At 37.6% G+C, this 19,324-nt stretch overlaps 2 protein-coding genes across 3 annotated transcripts in view; one reads left to right on the top strand and one right to left on the bottom strand.

The window, feature by feature from the left end:
* Ttc5 (tetratricopeptide repeat domain 5) overlaps positions 1–19,324 on the bottom strand; it is a 102,313-nt gene that overhangs the window by 14,736 nt on the left and 68,253 nt on the right. Inside the window, exon 10 of one of the 2 annotated variants that reach the window (XM_087207281.1) lies at positions 3,890–4,050. The exons of the other annotated variant lie outside the window; for it this stretch is intronic. Within the exon in view, the coding sequence (XP_087063407.1) occupies positions 3,964–4,050 (87 nt within the window). The 3' untranslated portion in view covers positions 3,890–3,963. Of the gene's footprint in view, positions 1–3,889; positions 4,051–19,324 lie in introns of those variants that run through there. 2 annotated transcript variants of the gene reach the window in all.
* On the top strand, positions 11,907–13,386 carry LOC101715894 (olfactory receptor 11H7). The gene has a single exon (XM_004865070.4). It carries the CDS (start codon positions 11,912–11,914, stop codon positions 12,854–12,856), a length of 945 nt encoding a protein of 314 aa, XP_004865127.1. The 5' UTR covers positions 11,907–11,911; the 3' UTR covers positions 12,857–13,386.

Here is a 19,324-nt window from a genome sequence, read left to right as displayed (position 1 = left end):
GACTTTATGAACAAAACCTCAATAGCATGGGAACTAGCCAAAAGAATCAACAACTGGGATTTCATTTTATTAAAAAGCTTCTGCACTGCAAGAGAAACCACCTACAGAGCCAACAGACAACTGACAATATGGGAAAAAAAATTTTAGCAGTTGTAACTCAGACAAAGGGCTACAATCTGGAATATATAAAGAACTGAAAAAAATCAGACCCCCCAAATTCAAAGACCCAATTCAAAAATGAGCATCTGAAATGAATAGACATTTCTCAGACAAAGAAGTAAAAGCAGCAAATAAACATATGAAAAAATGTTTAACATCACTCGTCATTTGAGAGATGCAGATGAAAACAACACTGAGATTCCACCTCACCCCAGAAAGAATGGCTGCTATCAAGAAATCCAACAATAATAAATGCTGGCAGGGGTGTGGTGAGAAAGGAACCCTTCTCCATTGTTGGTGGGAGTCCAAACTGGTGCAACCACTATGGAAATTAGTGTGGAGATACCTCAAAGAACTAGGGCTGGAGGTCCCATTTGACCCAGCTATTCCCCTGCTGGATATTTTCCCAAAAGAATTAAAAGAATCATACCACAGCGATATGTGTACACCCATGTTTATAGCAGCACAGTTTGTAATAGCTAAAGCTTGGAAACAGCCCAAGTGCCCATCAACTGGAAACTGGATAAAGAAGATGTGGGTTTTTTAATAAAATGGAGTACACTCAACCATAAAGAATGAGAAACTAGAGTCATTTATAGCTAAATGGATGCATATTAAGGCCATACTCTTAAGTGAAATAAATAGGACACATATGTGTAAATACCGAATAGTTTCTCTAGTGTGAGAAACTGAAAGTGTAAATAAGGATTAAAAGGGTTAATAACTAATAATTGATACTTTGAAATAGGAAAAGTTCCAAAGGGGTAGGGGTGCTTGGAGGAGATGGGGAAAGGAAAGAATGGAAAGGAAAAATTATGAGAAAAGAAAAAAATGGAAATGAAGTCTATGTAAATAGGGAAGGGTGGAGGGGTGAAGGGTGCACAGGTAATGGGGAAAAAATAAGAACCAAGATACATCATGCACAGGTACAAGCACCCAAAGATAAATGTCAATGTATTGTATACCTAAAATGTACCAATAAAAATTTAAGAAAAAAAAAAAAGCTTCTGCACAGCAAGACAAACCACCAACATGGTGAAGAGAAAACCCATAGTGTGGGGAAAACATTTTTACCAGCTGTTCCTCAGATATTGGTCTACTATCTAGAATCTATAAAGAACCTAAACAATTCATAGCTCCCAAATTTAAAGACCCAATCCAAACATGGGCATCTGAAATGAATGGACATTTCTCAGACAAAGAAATAGAAACAGCAAAGAAACATGTAAAAAAATGTTCAACATCACTGGTCATTCAAGAGATGCACATGAAAACAACGCTAATATTGCACCCCAATCCAGAAAGAATGGCTGCTATCAAGAAATCAACCAGGGCCGGGGATTTAGCTCAGTGGTTTTGCTGCTTGCCTCGCAAGTGCAAGGTTCTGAGTTTGATCCCCGGTAACAAACAAACAAACAAACAAATCAACCAATAACAAACACCGGTGGGGTTGTGGGGGAAAAGGAACACTTCTCCACTGTTGGTTGGAGTGTACACTGCTGCAACCATTGTGGAAATATGTATGGAGAAGATACCTCAAAAAACTAGGATTAGAGGTCCCATTTGAATCAGCTATTCCCCTTCTGGGTATCTTCCCAAAAGAATTAAAAACATCATACCCACAATGATATATATGTATCCATGTTTATAGCGGCACAGCTTGTAATAGCTAAAACTTGGAAACAGCCAAAATGCCCATTAACTGGTGACTGGATAAAGGAGATGTGATTTTTTAATAAAATGGAGAACTACTCAGCAATAAAGAATGAGAAACTAGAGACATTTATAGCTAAATGGATGCACATAGAGGCCACACACTTAAGCGAAATAAATAGGACACACATATGTAAATACCAAATAGTTTCTCTGGTGTGATAAACTGAAAATGTAAATAAGGACCAAAATGTATAATAGATAATGTGAAATAAAAAGAAAAGTTCCAAAGGGGAAGGGGGAGGGGAAGTGGGGGTGGGAGGATAAGGAAAAGGAAAGAAAGGAAAGGAAAAAAATATGAGAAAAGGAAAAAATGAAAACAAAATCTTTGTAAATCGGGAGGGGTGGAAGGGAGGTCAGAGTAATGGGGGAAAAAATAAAAACCATCATGTATAGGTACAAATTCCCAATGATGAGTGTAATCATATTGTATACCTCATATGTACCAATAAACTTAATGAATGAATTTAAAAAATCTCATTTAGAAAAGTACTCAGAGAAAATGATGCTGAAAACAAAGTCCATTTTTACACACAAAATCTATGCTGAAAGAGGAAGCTCATCATCTGGGACACTGATCTAGTCAAAATGAAAGCATATTCTACAGTTGTACCAACTTCTCAAGGGTATTAGGAGTATGAGAAAGGGAAGGCCCTGGTGATAGGTGATAAAATGCTGAAGCGCATTTCCACCAAAGCATCTTTGGAAACAATGAGTAAAAGCTTGGGGCATTAGGGGATAATGTTTCTTAGAAATACTGAGTTTTATATTGATAATCACAAATTGTACTTTCTCATCTGCTGTATATGAAATTATCTAAGGAAAATTGGCCCTTAGGAAGACATTTAATCAGAGAGTCTATGTATCCCATTGCACAAAATCACATATCCTGTTTGAAAAACAAACTTAAGAAGACCATGCCCACCTCAAGCTCAGTTAATGTAGCACATTATTTTTAATAATCCCTATAGAGCAATTTACCAAAATTATCAATGAAATCTCCAGGCAAAAAGGAAAACTCCCTAAGGACAACATTACAAGCTCACTTGCAGAGACACATGATAATCTTCAACACTGCCTACCATGAGGCATAAACTGAACTGACACATTGTCTACACAGTAAGAAATAGGCCACTAGATGCTTAGGGTACAAGAGAAGGGAAATTGGCCATGCATGAAGCTCTCACATAGAACCAGGAAGAGATCTTTGTAACCTCTGTCTGCACTCCCTCCAAAATGATCTAGGAAGGCTTCATGGTGTTACAGGATGTCTTCTCTGAGGGACAGTGCTATTATCGTACATGGCAGGTGGACCTGCTCATCTCTACATTTGTTCATTCAGTATGGCCAAGAGACAGAAGGTCAAAGAATATCATTTTTTCTTAAAGCTTATAACCAAAAGAAAAATGAACTCCCTCTGAGTGTTTAGATGACCATGGAATTCATATACTTCAAAATCAATGCACCAAATATTAACAAAGTTATGAACAGTTCTCTTGCCCTTCTCAGGAACTTGCTGAAGCACCAGGAATGTTATCATTTTGTAGAGAACTTAAGTAAAATAGTGTGGAAATAACTCTATCTGCAGAGATTGAAACAAAGACAAAACTGGTATTTTCTTAGTGTTCGCTTGTTGGTTTGTTTTGGTTTTGATTGTTTGTTTCATTTGTTCCCTTCTCAGTTCTACCCTGTTTATCCATTTGATTATTCATCTGTGCTATAGAAGTGGCCCAGAAAAGAAGACATAAAATCACATCAGTGTGTATGAAGACTAAGATTCCCCATAGTTTGATGGTGTCTATTTTAGGAACTACTTCTTACAATTACGTAGAAATTTTCTGTGAAATTCATTTACCATCCTCTCTCTGCAAGGGTTTTCTGAGATTGTTTGCTATTTTTAATCTCAACAAAAGTAGTTTATAGCTCAAAAAATTAAAATTCCATCTTGTACATTGTACTTATTTATTTTACAACTTTTTATTTCAGATTATTAGTATATGTGGGTAGTATGTCTGAGGGTCACAGTCAGTAAGTTCAGAATCAGTGTTCCACTTGTTGCACTCCAAAGGCAAGTGGGAGCTCTCTGTTCTCTCATCTTGTTTGGAGAAAGGCTTCTTGCTTGAGAAGATGGGGACTCTTTAGAACTCCTTGGTGAGGAGCCATTTGTTCATGATGTCTCTAGAAAATGACCATCAACATGAGTTAATTTAGTTCCTATTATCGGCACAGTTTTAAAAATTGAAACTCATTGAACTTCATCTTCCATTTTCCTTTTCTTCATCATTTCTTGTCAGGCAGACTACAGCCTGCTCTGACATAATCAGTTCCAAAGTAGGGTACATTGTTTCTAGATGAGTTGATTCATAGTTCACTCAATGCATTATAATTTGTTGAGCCTTCAACACCTACATAATAATAAATATATTGATCTTATGTGATAAAATCTCAATAGCATAGTTTTCCATTATATTATGCTCAGTGAGTAATACAAACGTCATTTCTATCAAAAACATATTAAAAGCAAATTATCTCCATATCCAAAAAGGTAAAATATATATGATTAAAAATTTCTCTGTGTATTATACTAAAGTTAGCATTGCAATACTTTCTCTGACTTGAATTTGAGTCTTTAAAAAGCATCTTCTTGATGATAGTATTCGAAATTTTGCAAAATTTTGAAATGTGGGTCTATTATATGATCAACCATCTTTTATTTTCTTGTATCTTGTGATTTTTTTCTATTTATTTTATTACTACATTTTGCAGTAAAGTTTACATTTTGTGTGGAGTTGGTACGTGTACACACTACATCTTAATGTTTTTATCCCCTCCCTCTCTTTTTCCTCCATCTCTTGACCCCTTCCCCTTTTTATTTCTCTGCTTCTTATGATCTATCTATAATTTTGCTTTCTCATGTAAAAGAAACCATCTGATATTTAAGCTTGTATGTCTGATTCATTTCACTCAATATTATGGTGTCAGGTGCATCTATTTTTCTACAAATGACTTAAGTTTTTTGTTTTTATGGTAGATTAGTACTCCATCGTGTGTAAATACATTTTCTTTACCCATTTATCTATTGATAGGCATTTAGGCCCCATCCAAGATTTAGCTATTATGAATTGTGCTGCTGTAAACAAGGATATGCATGTATAATTTGATGTCTTTAACACTTTAGGGAAGAATTTTAGAAGGGGAATACTTGTGATTTTAAATATTGAGCAGATTTTTTCAGTTAACTAAAGTAATATCTTCAAAATAAGGAAAAATCTCTGACAGCATAGTCAGAAGGATTTAGAAGAAAATTCTTGATGATCATTCATTTCACCTCCAAAACATCGTATATTACATTCCTCTCTAAAGATACACCACTTTTTAAATATGTGAGAAACATGATAAATTATGTAAAATTAATCATTGGGAAGTGAAAAACTTATACTTCGTTGTTAAAAACATAAGGACCCTAGTTCGATCCCTGGTACCAAAAAAAAAAAAAAAGGATTAAATATCAAATTATGAATGAGCTATAGTACAATATAAATATCTTTAAATAGGAAAAAACAAAATACATTAAAACTTGTCACTTGAATGTCTTTGTTGATATTCTCCTAATATTGCTAAAAAGAGATTGAAACTGTAATGTAATAAAACTCAGAAAGAATGTGAAATAATGTGAAACCATGAATCATTCAAGTTAACCACTCTATCCTAAACTATTGAAAATTATGGCATATATGTCCTCCTATTCTAGGGTGAATAGCATGAAGTAATTCTTTTATATGAGCCACTGCCACTGAAAAACAAACCAGGTATAGAACACTATTTTTACCTCTATTTCTAGATATCTCTAATTTCTCCGGTGTTTTGTTTTGTGATGTTTTGTTTTGTTTTGTTTTATCGGTGCTCAGAATCAAACCCAGGGCTTTATACACGATAAGCAAGCATTTTAACACTGAATTAAAGAAGATGACATTTAATTCATCGTCTTCTGTTGTATGAGAAAAAAAAACACAGAATGGATAAAACATTGCGGGTCTGCCAAACAGCATGTGCAGAATTCAGCAAGATTTGTTCAAAGCTTCTTTTAGATTATCCAGTGCCTGCAAGAGTCAAACTCCTTGTCCTAAGAAATCTCCAAGAGGAGGCAGTGGCAGGGGAAGACAACGGCGGGGCCGACAGGCGGATTGAAAGAGGGAAGCGAGCCAGCAAAGTTCCAGGGTGCGCCCAGTCGGCGCCCAGTCGGCCTAGGTACCCTCCCTTTCCGGGCGTGAGGCTCGGTGGGAAAAGCCGGACCGAGAGAACTCGCACCGGCAGGGAGACGTCGCTTCCGCTGCCCCAGTCCGGCCTCCTTCAGCTTCGGCGTTTCGGTCTGGGGTCGGGTTCCTCAGCACACCCAGCTCCAGCAGTCCCCAGAGCCTGTCCCAGACCTTCAGTAGCCCAGGCGCCACCCCAGGCCCTTGGCGGGGAGGATGACAGAGCTGCAGTCAGGGCTGCTCCTGCGAAGACAGCGTGCAGAACTCAACAAAAATCCAGTGGAAGGCTTTTCGGCAGGTTTAATAGATGACAGTGATCTTTACCTGTGGGATGTCCTTATTATTGGTCCTCCTGATACATTTGCACCCCAATGTTGATAAAAATGGTGATGTTGGCATTTCTATTCTTCATGAACCGGGTGAGGATAAATAAAGTTGCCCGCTGTGTAAGAAAAAGCCAAGAAACTGCTTTTGAGTGACATTTATTCAACAGCTAGAAATTTCACTTATTTCAGAGTCTACAATTGAGAAACATGGCACTGTTTTCCTGCACTCTGCCTACCTATTGCTGGGCTTCTGTCGTAACAAGTTGGCAAACACTGGCTGGAATTGGGCTGCAATAAAACATGCCAGTCATCAATGCTGACAAGAGCCTAACAAGTGCCAACTTTCAGATGATTACGCATTTTGAATTCTGATGAACTGTTTTAACCTTCAGGAAAAATTGTAAAGACCTGTACATAGCACAACATGATCCGGATAATATATATACTGTTCATGTACATCCACATACCACCTTGTACCAAATAATGCTTTCATGTAGTAGAATAAGAATCGTGTAAATTCTAAAAGATTTTAGCAGGTTTTCTTTCCTTATTCATTGTTTATCAGTTTTATCACAGTTGCTCTGTAGTATAGTTTCAAGTTGGGGGCTGTGATACCCCCTGTCATGTCCCTGTTACCTAGAACTGCTTTTGCTATTCTAGGTCTCTTCTTGTTCCAAATGAATTTTTGGATTGTTTTCTCAAGGTCCGTGAAGAATGCTACTGGGATTTCGGTTGGGATTGCATTGAATGTATATAGCAGTTTTGGAAGTATGGCCATTTTCACTATGTTGATCCTTCCTACCGAGGAGCTGGGGATGGCTTTCCATTTTCTGATATCATCCTCAATCTCTCTTTTCAGAGTGCCATAGTTTTCAGAGAAGAGGTCTTTGATTTCTTTTGTTAGGTTGATTCCCTGGTATTTCAGTTTTTTGGATGCTATTGTGAAAGGAATTGTTTGCCCTATTTATCTCTCAGTGAGTCTGTTGTTCCTGTAGAGGAAAGCTATTGATTTTTGTGTGTTGACCTCATATCCAGCTACTCTACAAAATTTGGTTATTAAGTCTAGAAGACTTTTGGTGGAGTTCTTGGGGTCTTCTATATAGAGTATCATGTCATCTGCAAATAAGGACAACTTGAGTTCTTCCTTTCCTATCTTGATTCCTTTTCTTTCTCTTGCCTAATTGCTGTGGCTAATGTTTCCAAAACTATATTGAACAGGAGTAGTGATAGTGGACATCCTTCTCCTGTGCCTGATTTTAGTGTGAAGGACTTCAGGTTTTGACCATTTAGTATGATAATGGCTGTTGGTTTTTCACAGATGGCTTTTAGCAGATTAAGATAGAGACTGGCTATTCCAATTTTTTGTAGGATTTTTATCATAAATGCCTGTTGGATTTTGTCAAACACTTTTTCTGCATCTATTGAGATGAACATATGGTTTTTGTCCTTGGCTATGTTGATATAGTGTATTACATCAATTGATTCGTGTATGTTGAACCATCCCTGTATCCCTGGGATGATTCCCACTTGATTAGGGTGTATGATCTTGATAATCTTCTGCATTCTATTTGCCAGTATTTTATTAAGGATTTTTTATCTCTGTTCATTAGTGAGATTGGCCTATAGTTCTCTTTTCAGGTTGGGTCTTTCTCTGCTTTGCTTTCTCTGATGCTGGCTTCCAGGAATGAATTTGGGAGTATTGCTTACCTCTCAATTGCATTGAAGAGTTTAAACAGTAGTGGCAGTAGTTCTTCTCTAAATATCTTGTAGAATTCAGTGGTGAAGCCATCAGCACCTGGGATTTTCTTAGTTGGTAAGATTTTAATTACATTTTCAATTTCATTGATTGATACTGGGTAATTTAGAATTATTAGATCTTCTTCATGCAACTTTCGTAACTCATACGTTTCTAGGAATCTGTCCATTTCTTCTGTGTTTTCCAACTTATTGGCATATAGGTTTTCGAAGTAAGTATTGATGGTCCTCTGGATTTCTGCTGGGTCCATTGTAATTTCATCCTTTTCATTCCTAATTGCATGGATTTGGGCCTTTTCTTTCCTTTTTCTGATAAGGTTCGCTAAGGGTTTGTCAATTTTGTTTATTCTTGCGAAGAACCAACTCTTGGCTTCATTGATTTTTTGCATCATTCTCTTAGTCTCCATTGCACTGATTTCTGCTCTGATCTTTATAATTGCCTCCTTTGTATGAGCTTTAGGTTTGTCCTGCTCTTCTTTTTCTAGAAGCTTGAGGTTCAGCATCAGGTTGCTTAATTGGGCTCGCTCTGTTTTCCTAATTTGAGTATTCACTGCTATGAATTTCCCTCGTAAGACTGCTTTCATTGTGTCCCATAGATTCCAATATGTTGTACTGTCATTGTCATTTAATTGAAGGAACTGTCTGATTTCTTCTTTAATTTCCTCTGTGACCCACTGGTTATTCAGAAGTGTGTTGTTCAATTTCCATGTGTTTATGAAATTCTTGTAGTTTCTTTTGCTACTCATCTCCAATTTCATTGCACTATGATCTAATAATATAGAGGGGATAACTTCAATTCCTTTGGACTTACTTAAATATGTTCTATGAGTGTGTGGTCTATTTTGGAGAATGACCTGTATGCAGCTGAAAAGAATATGTATTCTGATTTTGTGGGTGGAACACTCTGTAAACATCTGTTAAGTTCATTTGTTCAAGAGTTTGATTGAGTTCTAGTATTCCGTTGCTTATTTTTAGTCTAGTTGATCTATCTATTTGTGACAGTGGGGTATTGAGGTCCCCCACTACTATTGTTTTAGTGCTTATATGATTTTTCATGTCCGTTAGTATTTGTTTCATATAGTTGGGCGCACTAGTGTTTGGTGCATAAATATTTATGATTGTCATCTCTTCCTCTTAGATTGTTCCCTTTACAAGGATGTAGTGTCCTTCTGTCTCTCTTAATCAGTGTTGATTTGAAATCCACTTGATCTGCAAAGAGGATAGCTACTCCTGCTTTTTTTCGGGTTCATATGTCACAGCGTATTGTTTTCCACCCTTTAACTTTCAATCTATGAGTTTCTTTTTTAATTAAGTGTGTTTCTTGTGTGCCTCATATTGTTGGATCTTGACCCATTCTGCCAGCCTGTTTCTTTTGGTGAATTGAGACCATTAACATTGATGGTTATAACTGATAAATATTGACATCATTGTCATGACTTTTTTTTTGTTGGATTCTCCCCTTTGCATTTAACTTCCTGTCTGCCTGATGGAATCATTCTACTGGGCTTCCTGGGGTTGTGATCCTCTTTGTCTTTTCCTAGGATATTGTCTAAAATTTTTTGGAGTGCTGGTTTGGTATTCATGATGTTCCTAAGGTGCTCTTTGTCATGAAAGTATCTTATTTCTCCATCAATTTTGAAAGATAGTTTTGCAGGGTACATCCATCTGGGTTGGAGGTTGTTTTCCTTTAGGGCTTGGAATATGTCACTCCAAAGCTCTTCTTGCCTTGAGGGTTTGTATAGAGAAGTCTGCTGTGATTTTGATGGGCTTTCCTTTCTATGTGATTTGTTTCTTTTCTCTAACTGCTTGTAGAACTTTGTTCTTCTGTTGGGTTTCTGGAATCTTAACAATTCTATGCCTATGTGTAGATTTTTTTTGATCAAGGCTATTTGGAGTCCTATATGCCTCACTTTTCTGTACATCAAGTTCTTTTCCCCTGCTTAGGAAGTTTCCTGCCATCACTTCCATGAACAGTCTTTTTTTATGTCATCTGCACTCTCTCCTGTTTCTTCATTGACTCTCATCAGTCTTATGTTATTCTCCTTTGAATTGTCCAGCACCTGCTGGATTGATTTCTCATGGTCACTTACAATTTTAAAGCAATTTTTCTTTTCCTGGTCACTAATTGCAATCTTATCTTCTCTATCTGAAATTTTGTCCTCACATTGGTTCATTCTGCTGTGTAGACTTTCGATGGAGTTTTAATCTCCTGGAAATCTGTTTGTATCTGTTTTATGGATTCCATTTGTTCTCCATGTTGGGATTCCATCATGTTCCTCAACTCCTCTCTAGATTTATTAATCATATCTTGCACTATGGGCACAATCTCTGCTGTTATCTAAGAAATTATTTCTGATTTCATTTTTTCCAGATCCTCTTTTGTTGCCAGTTCAGAGAGTCCAGGTGCTTGAGTATCAGTGTTCCGTCTCATTTCCCTTTGGGTGTAGGTGATCTGGAAGTCTGGTTTTGAGGCTTATGTGTCTTTTCATTTCGACAGGGCAGGGGGTGGGGGCTGCTGCTGGGGCCCTAACGGCTCACCTCCTGTGTACTGGTAGTGGTGGCACAGAGACACGGAAGACTCCTCTTCTGGGCTGGGAGCCGTGGCACAGCGATGTGGAAGCTTCCTCCTCTGGGCTGGGGGTGGTGCTACCTGTTTATCAGTTTTAAAAGATTCCTTAAAGCATATCAGATGAAAACCAATTAGGATTAAAAGTTTCCATTTAATTTCCTTTAAACTAGTAAGGCTTCATTAAACTCCTTTCACTTACTAAACTTTTCTATCTTCTTTGTTTTTTTTAATTAATTTTATTGGTACATTTTAGGTATACAACATTCATCAATGGAAATTTGTACCGTTACATAGTCTCTCTTGGTTCTTATTTTTTCCCCATTCCCTGTCCCTCCCTTCAACCCCTCCATCCCTCCCTATATACAAAGACATTGTTTCCATTTTTTCATTTTCACATATTAATTCCATTCCCTTCTTTCATTTCCCCTAGCCCTCCCACTTCCCCTTCCCCTTTTCCCCTTCTCTTCCTATTTTACATTATCTATTATACATTTTAGTCTCTTCTGTCTGCCAGAAAGTTCTCAAATCATTTAGTACAAATACTGAAATAGTTAATAAGCAGTTAATTGATTTGTAATGATGATGCCAGAGGAGTGGTCATCACTAGATGCTTTGTCTTTTTTGTATTCTAGTTGCACCCTTGGATTGGATGTAGCAATAACACTTTCTGGCTGTTGAGAGCTCTTGAACCTAGTTATTATCCCTAAGAACTAAAAAAACAAACAAACAAAAAACTGTTGGTCCTAAATTCAACTTAGTGAAATACGAAATTCTTGTTTGGTTTTATTTTTGCCCTCAATTGCCCAATATTAAGGATGTATAAATAAAGCATGCATAGCTACTGGCTTTTTATTTCTGGGTTTGCTGTTAAAAATGCTTTTTGCCCTCATACCCTTCTTAGTACTCCATATTTCTTTGCCTCTATTCTTCTGTACTGCAGATTTTTCCTCACCTATTGTACAAAGAAATTGTGATGTATATTTTCATATAATTCAGTTTTGGAATTCTGTCACCTTATGTAGTGAGTTCTTCCAAAATACAATTTTTTTTCCACAAAAAAAAATAGTCTTCAAGTTGCTTCAGCAGCAAAGCAAATTGTTATCATCCATCTTTCTTCTCTCCACAGTCTGGGGACTATGAACAAGTCAGGGATATCCACAGTGACTCACTTTGTCCTCTTGGGCTTTCCGGGACCCTGGAACATCCAGATCATCCTTTTCTCAATGATTTTGTTGGTCTACATGCTGACTCTGACTGGGAACATGGCTATCATCTGTGCAGTGAGATGGGACCGCCAACTCCACACTCCGATGTACATGCTCCTGGCCAACTTCTCCTTCCTAGAAATCTGGTATGTGACATGCACAGTCCCCAATATGTTGGCCAACTTTCTTTCCAAAACTAAGACCATATCCTTCTCTGGGTGCTTCATTCAATTCTACTTCTTCTTTTCCTTGGGCACAACAGAATGCTTCTGCCTCTCTGTCATGGCTTATGATCGATACCTGGCTATCTGCCACCCACTGCACTATCCCTCCATCATGACTGGCCAGCTCTGTGGTGTCTTGGTGTGTCTTTGTTGGCTCATTGGTTTCCTTGGACACTCAATTTCTATTTTCTTCATTTCTCAACTACCTTTCTGTGGTCCTAACATCATTGATCACTTTCTGTGCGATGTAGACCCACTGATGGCATTGTCTTGTGCTCCTGCACCCATCATAGAGAATGTATTCTATTCTGTGAGGTCTCTTATCATCATTATCACCATTCTGTATATCCTTGGATCCTATGCTCTGGTGCTCAGAGCTGTGCTTCAGGTTCCTTCCTCAGCTGGCCAAAGAAAGGCCTTCTCCACCTGTGGATCACACTTGGTTGTGGTGTTTCTGTTCTATGGATCCATAATGGTGATGTATGTGAGTCCCACATCTGGCAACTCAGTTACTATGTACAAGATCATCACATTGATTTATTCTGTGGTGACCCCAGCCTTAAACCCTTTAATCTACAGCCTACGCAACAAGGACATGAAATTTGCCCTCCGCCATCTTTTCTGTAGGATGGAAATTATCCAAACCTCATGAATAGGGTATATATAGCTCAATGACTCTCTCAAAGTGTAAGACTAATCATAGCCATCATAGTTCTGATATGCAAAGCAAAATTTATTATGTATTTGATCATATTTTGATGACCTAGTAGTTTTAGTAATATGTAAAGGGAAAGATGTATACATAACACCATGTTAAAAATAACTTTAAAATCTTCATGTAGGTGTATGTGTGTTCTTAATATTAGTGTTAGAAATTTTTTTATCATCGTAGTCTATTGATTGTAGGAAATATTTGATTTCAATGCAATAATTTTAATCATATGCATTCCTCCAATACCATGCTTTATGCTTTCTTCCCTTTTATTCCATTCCTCTTCTCTAATAAGTCTCCCTTCTACTTTGATATTCTTTCTTTCAGGTTTTAAATATTAGGGAGGACATGTGATATATGTTTTTCTAGGTCTGGCTCATTTCACTCAACATGGCAATGTCCAATTCCATCTATTTTCTTAAAAATGACAGTGTTCATCCTTATGGCTGAATAATATACCATAGTATATATACACCACACTTTATTTTTCCATTCATCTGTTGGTGGGCTTTGTTCTTATAAACCCTAAAGCAAGAAACATGGGTCCATTGGCATCCTATAGGATGATGAGTTTAATTCCATCAGGTACATGTGAAAGAGTGGTATAGTTGAATCCAACAGTGGCCCTATTTTTACTATTTTAGGGTAACCTCTATACTGATTTTCATAAGAGCTGTACTAATTTACATTGCCCAAGAAGTATAGAAAGGCTCCCATTTCCCCACACCCTCTCCAGAATTTGCTATTATTTGTATTTTTCATGATAGCCATCATGACTGGGGTGAGGTAGAATGCCAATGTAATTTTGATTTGCATTTCCCTAATGTCTAAAGATGCTGAACATTTTTATATACTTATTGGCCATTTGTAGTTCTTCTCTTCAGAAGTACCTATTCAATTCATTGGCTCATTTATTGATTGGGCTATTTACCTTTTGGTGATAAGGGTTATTTACTTCTTTATACATTATAGATATAATTTTATAGATACTAATCCTCTCTTAATAGAATAGGTGGTAAGGATTTCCTCCCATTTCTTAGACAGTATCTTCACTCTTTTAGTGGGTTTTTTTAGGAAATTTTTAATTTCAGGTTGTTCTAACTGTTGATTCTTGCTCTTTTCTCCTGTGCTATTGGACCTATTCAGGAAGTCTTTGTATGTTTTTAGGTTTTTGTCATGTGTGGGTTTTTTAGGAGTTTGAAAGTTTCAGGTCTATACAGAGATCTATTTTGAATTCATTTTTTGTACAGGGAAAGATAAAGGGATCTAGTTGCAATGTTCTATAACTGGATATCCAGTTTATCAACACCATTGTTATGGTTTGGGTCTAGATGTCCCTCCAAAGCCTCATGTGGTCATAGGTGAGGCTTTTTGAGCTGATTGGATCTAGAAAAGTAACTAAGGTAGAATTTGGTAGCAGAGAAGTGGGGTCATTGCTATGACTATACCTGACTATGTCATTCAAGAGCAATTGTGAATGGCTTGAGGAAAGATTTGGAGATGCTGGATGAAAAAGGAGAGCTGGAACACCTTAAGCTTTACTGTATGGGAGATTCTGGTCAGAGCTCAGAAGGCCATAAGGCTGATAGAAATACTGCTGATAAAAACTGGGCTCAGGAGGTCTCTGCTGGGAAGAAGAACTGCATTGGTTGTTGAACTTCAGACAATGTGTGTTATGTCTTAGTAGAAAGTTTGTCTGCATTTTACTCATGTCCAGAGACTTTGCCTGAGACTAAGATTAAGGGTGGCAGACTAATTAATCTTGCAGAACAAATTTCAAGGCAATCCAATGTTGAGGCAGAGGCATGACTACTCTTGGGGACTTTTAGCCAGACTTACGTTGCGAATCAAGAGCAAAGAGCCCAGCAGAATGATTTAAAATGTTTTAAGTTTGGCCAGAAAGGAAGCTCCAATAAAGTTGGGGCCTCCCAAGATCGAGCAGAGATTTTGATTACTGAGAATGAACAGGAGAATAGACAAGATGGCCTGAGGGCATTGCAAGAGGCAGCAGGACTCCAGCCTTTGCAATCTCAAAATTGCAAAAGTGAAAGACCTTGCTTTGAGAAGAAAGCCCCAGAGTACCATGTTCCAGAATGGCAGAGGCCTAAAGACTGTTCCTCAAGATTGGGTACAGAGTGCTCAGGGATCCAGGTATCCCTGACATCTGTATCCAAGAGAGAAGAAAGCCTTGATACTGCTCCAGCTGGTAGCAGACCTTGGCATCATCCACATGGTGTGGGTTTTAGGTGCACACAGAATGCAAGAGTTATGGGGTCAGAAAGGCTTTCACCCAGATTTCAGAAGAAGGCCTGGGAGGCCAAGCAGTGTGCCCCTGAGAGGGTAGTATGTAAAGCTGTAAATGTGAAGCCAAAGGTGTAGTGGAGACCCCAGAACTTTGGAGAACCCAGGAACATGGATTGTGTGAGGAAAACTGCAAGGAGGGAGTACAGCCAGCTCCAGAGAGAAGCCATGGGAGCTACAACCATCTGCAGTGCCATAGAGGTGGAGCTATCTAAACCCTTTGGAGTTCACAACTTGCCACAGATTGTCAGGGATGCTGGAAGTGGAACTGTGGGATTTAATGTTTGCCCTATTGGATTTTGGTCTTGCTTTGTTCTCATTCTTTACTATCCCCTGTTTATAACCTTTGGAATGGAAATGTCTATCTCGTGTCATTGAATGTTAGGAGTGTTTAACTTGCATTGCATTTATACAGAGGCTTGTAGCTGAGAATTTGCCTTAAATCTCAGAGGAGACTTTGGACTTATATTTTCCAGCAATACTAAAATTGTTAGGACTTTGGCAACTCTTAGAGATGGACTAAATGCCTTTTGCATAAAGGAATGTACATGACTCTTTAGGGGACAGGGGTCGAATGTTATCTTTGGGTCTATATGTCCCCCCTCAAAGCCTCATGTAGTCATAGGAGGGGTTTTTTTGAGATGACAGGATCTAGAGTGTGTGATGCTAGAATTGATTCATGAGTCGATGCAATGCTAGGTTTAAGGGCACTAAGATTAAGGTTGTAAGTGCTATTCTCCCTAAGTAGTCTGGATAAGACAAAAGGGGCAGAAAGACATTGTTAAGGTCCCTTGTTTTTCTACTTCCTTTCAGCCACCATGAACTGCTGTCCTTCTGCCATGTGCCACCCTACCTTGGAGCCAGCCAATTATGGACTTAAACCATTACAAACTGTAAGCTAAATAAACCTTTCCTCTTTAAACTTTGGGAATTAGGTATTTTGTCTCACCAGTGAGAGAAAAGTAACTAAGACAACCATTTCTTAAAGAAGCTGTGTTTTCTCCAACATATATTTTTGCACTTTTGTCCATAATCATGAGTATAATTGCAAGCATCTATTTATGTATGCTGTCCTGTGATCCATTAATCTATGTGTCTATTTTTGTGCCCGTACTTTGCTGTTTTTGTTACTATTGCTTTGTAATATAATTTGCTGTCAAGTACTGTCTTAGTTACTTTTCTTGTTGCTGAGACAAAATGCCTGACACCAAAGTTAAAAGAAGAAAAGTTTATTGTGCCTCACAGTTTGTAGAGGTTTCAGCTCATAGTTGGCTGGCTCCAAGTCAGGGTGGCATAGCAGAGAGGGATCACAGAGAAGAAACAATTCATGGCATGACAGGCAGAAGTCAGCAAAACAACAAAGTAGTGAAGCAGGAGCAGCACCCTTCTTTCTGTCATACAGGCTACATGCCCTTTGGGCACACAACACTCACATCCAGGGTGGGGCACACTTAATACCAGCATTGCACGCTTAATCTCAGCATCACATTCTTAAACTCAGTATCATACACCTTGAATCCAGTCACCCCCTAAAAGCCCCACATCTGACTACATGAGGCTTTGAGAAGACATTTAGCTCCTGGCCACCAGAAGACTCATGTGCATCTCTTTATGCAAAAGGCATTTAATCCATCTCTAAGAATTGCCAAAATCCTAACAGTTTCAGCATTTCTGAAAAGTCCAAGTCAAACATCGCCACTGAGACTTAAAGCAAATTACTGGCTGTGAGCCCTTATATAAATAAAAAGAAAGTTAAATGCTTCCAACATACAATGGCACAAGATAAATATGACCATTTATTGGGAAAACACAATGAGCTCAAATAAACAACCTAATGTTGAACTTCAAATGTCTAGAAAAAGACTCAAAAACTCAAGCCCAGAGCTCATATCAGGGAGGAAATTATAATATCACAGCAGAAATTAATGTAATTGAGATGAAAAAACAATACAAAGAATCAATAAATCAAAGAGCTGGTTCTTGGAAAGACTAAATAAAATTAATAAACCCTTAGCCAACCTTATAAAAACAAGAAAGAAAAGACTCAAATTCATGCAATTAGAAATGAAAAGAGTGAAATCAAGGCCAATATTGTAGAAATCCAGAAGATCATCAATACCTTCTCCAAGAACCTATACTCTAACAAGATCAAAAACACAGAAGAAATGGACATATTTCTAGATACATATGAATTACCAAAGCTGAATCAAGAAGATACTAAAATTCTAAATAACCCCATATCAGTCAATGAAATTGAAAATGTAATTAAAAACTTACCAGCAAAGAAAATCCCAGGTCCTAATGGTTTCACTACTGAATTCTACAAGAAATTTAGAGAAAGTCTAATCCTACTACTCTTCAAACTCTTTAATGAAGTGGAAAGGGAAGCAATACTCCCAAAATCATTCCTGGAAGCAAATATTTCCCTGATGCCAAAACCAAAGAAAGACCCAACCCAACAAAAGAACTACAGGCCAATCTCCCTAAAGAACAAACATGCAAAAATCCTCAGTAGGATGCTGGCAAAGAGAATGAAGCAAATCATCAAGAAGATTATACACCATGACCAAGTAAGAATCATCCCAGGGATGCAAGGATGGTTCAACATACACAAATTAAGAAATGTAATACACCATATCAATAGCCAAAGACAAAAATCACATGATCTAAAGGTCCAAAGGGGTAGGGGAAGTGGGACGGGTAGGGGAAAGGAAAGAAGGGACAGGAAAAAATATGAGAAAAGGCAAAAATGGATACAAAGTCTTTGTAAATAGGGAGGGCAGGGGAATGGGGAAAAAGTAAAAACCAAGATACATCACATAAAGGTACAAGTTCCCAATGATAAATGTAAATGTATTGTATATGTAAAATGTACCAATAAAAGAATTTAAGGGAAAAAATCACATGATCTTCTCAATAGATGCAGAAAAAGCATTTCACAATGTCCAACACCCATTCATGATTTTAAAAAAAACCCTACAGAAAATTGGAAGAAATGGTCTTCATCTCAACTAGATAAAAGCTGTCTATGACAAATCAATAGCAACCATCATACTAAATGGTCAAAAACCGAAAGCTTTCATGCTTAAATCAGGAACAAGACAAGGATGTCCACTGTCACCACTCCTGTTCAATATAGTTTTCAAAACATTAGTCAGAACAATTAGACAAGAGAAAAAATAAAAAGAATAGAGATAGGAAAAGAAGTTAAATTGTCATTATTTGCAGATGACATGATACTTTATATAGAAGACCCAAAAAACTCCCCCAGAAGACTTATACATTTAATAACCAAATTCAGTAGCATAGCTGGATACAAAGTCAACACTCAAAAATCAATAGCATTCCTGTACACAAATAACAAACTCATTGAGTGAGAAATAAGGGGAATAACACCTTTTAAAATAGCATCCAAAAAATAAAATACTTAGAAATCAATCTAACAAGGAAGTAAAAGATCTGTACATTGAAAATTACACTACTCTGAAAAGGAGATCAAAGAGAATATCAGAAAATGAAAAGATATTCCTTGCTCTTGGGTAGGAAGAAGCAACATAGTGAGTGAAAATGGCCACATTTCCAAAATTGTTACACAGATTTAATGCAATCCCAATCAAACTACCTTTAGCATACCTCACAAAACTAGAGAAAATATGCCTAAAATTCATTTGGGACCAGAAGAGACCTAAAATAGCAAAACCAGCTCTAGGCCACAAAGGCAAAGCAGGGAGCCTCACAATCCCTGACTACTGTGATAAAGACAGCATGGTACTGGCAAAAAAAATACAAACAGAGCCAAGGATCAATGAAACAGACTAGAAGATGTAGACGACCCAAAACACACTCAGCCACCTTATCTTTGACAAAGAGACCAAATATGTTCACTGGAAGAAAGATGGCCTCTTTAATAAATGGTGCTGGAAAATCTGGCTTCCTACATGCCGAAGACTGAAACTAGACCCAAGTCTCTCACCATGCACTAAACTAAAATCAAAATGTATTTTAAAAATCTAAATATTAAAACAAAAACATTAAATCTGCTAGAAGAAAGAATAGGTACAACGCTTGAGGACACAGGTGTAGGCAATGACTTCATGAACAAACCCC

The sequence above is a fragment of the Heterocephalus glaber genome, unplaced genomic scaffold (assembly GCF_053883595.1).
Source record: "Heterocephalus glaber isolate CG9 unplaced genomic scaffold, H.glaber_assembly_v1.0 deba00000809, whole genome shotgun sequence".
In the NCBI taxonomy this organism is placed as follows: domain Eukaryota; kingdom Metazoa; phylum Chordata; class Mammalia; order Rodentia; family Bathyergidae; genus Heterocephalus; species Heterocephalus glaber.
This window is presented reverse-complemented; position numbering and strand designations above follow the sequence as displayed.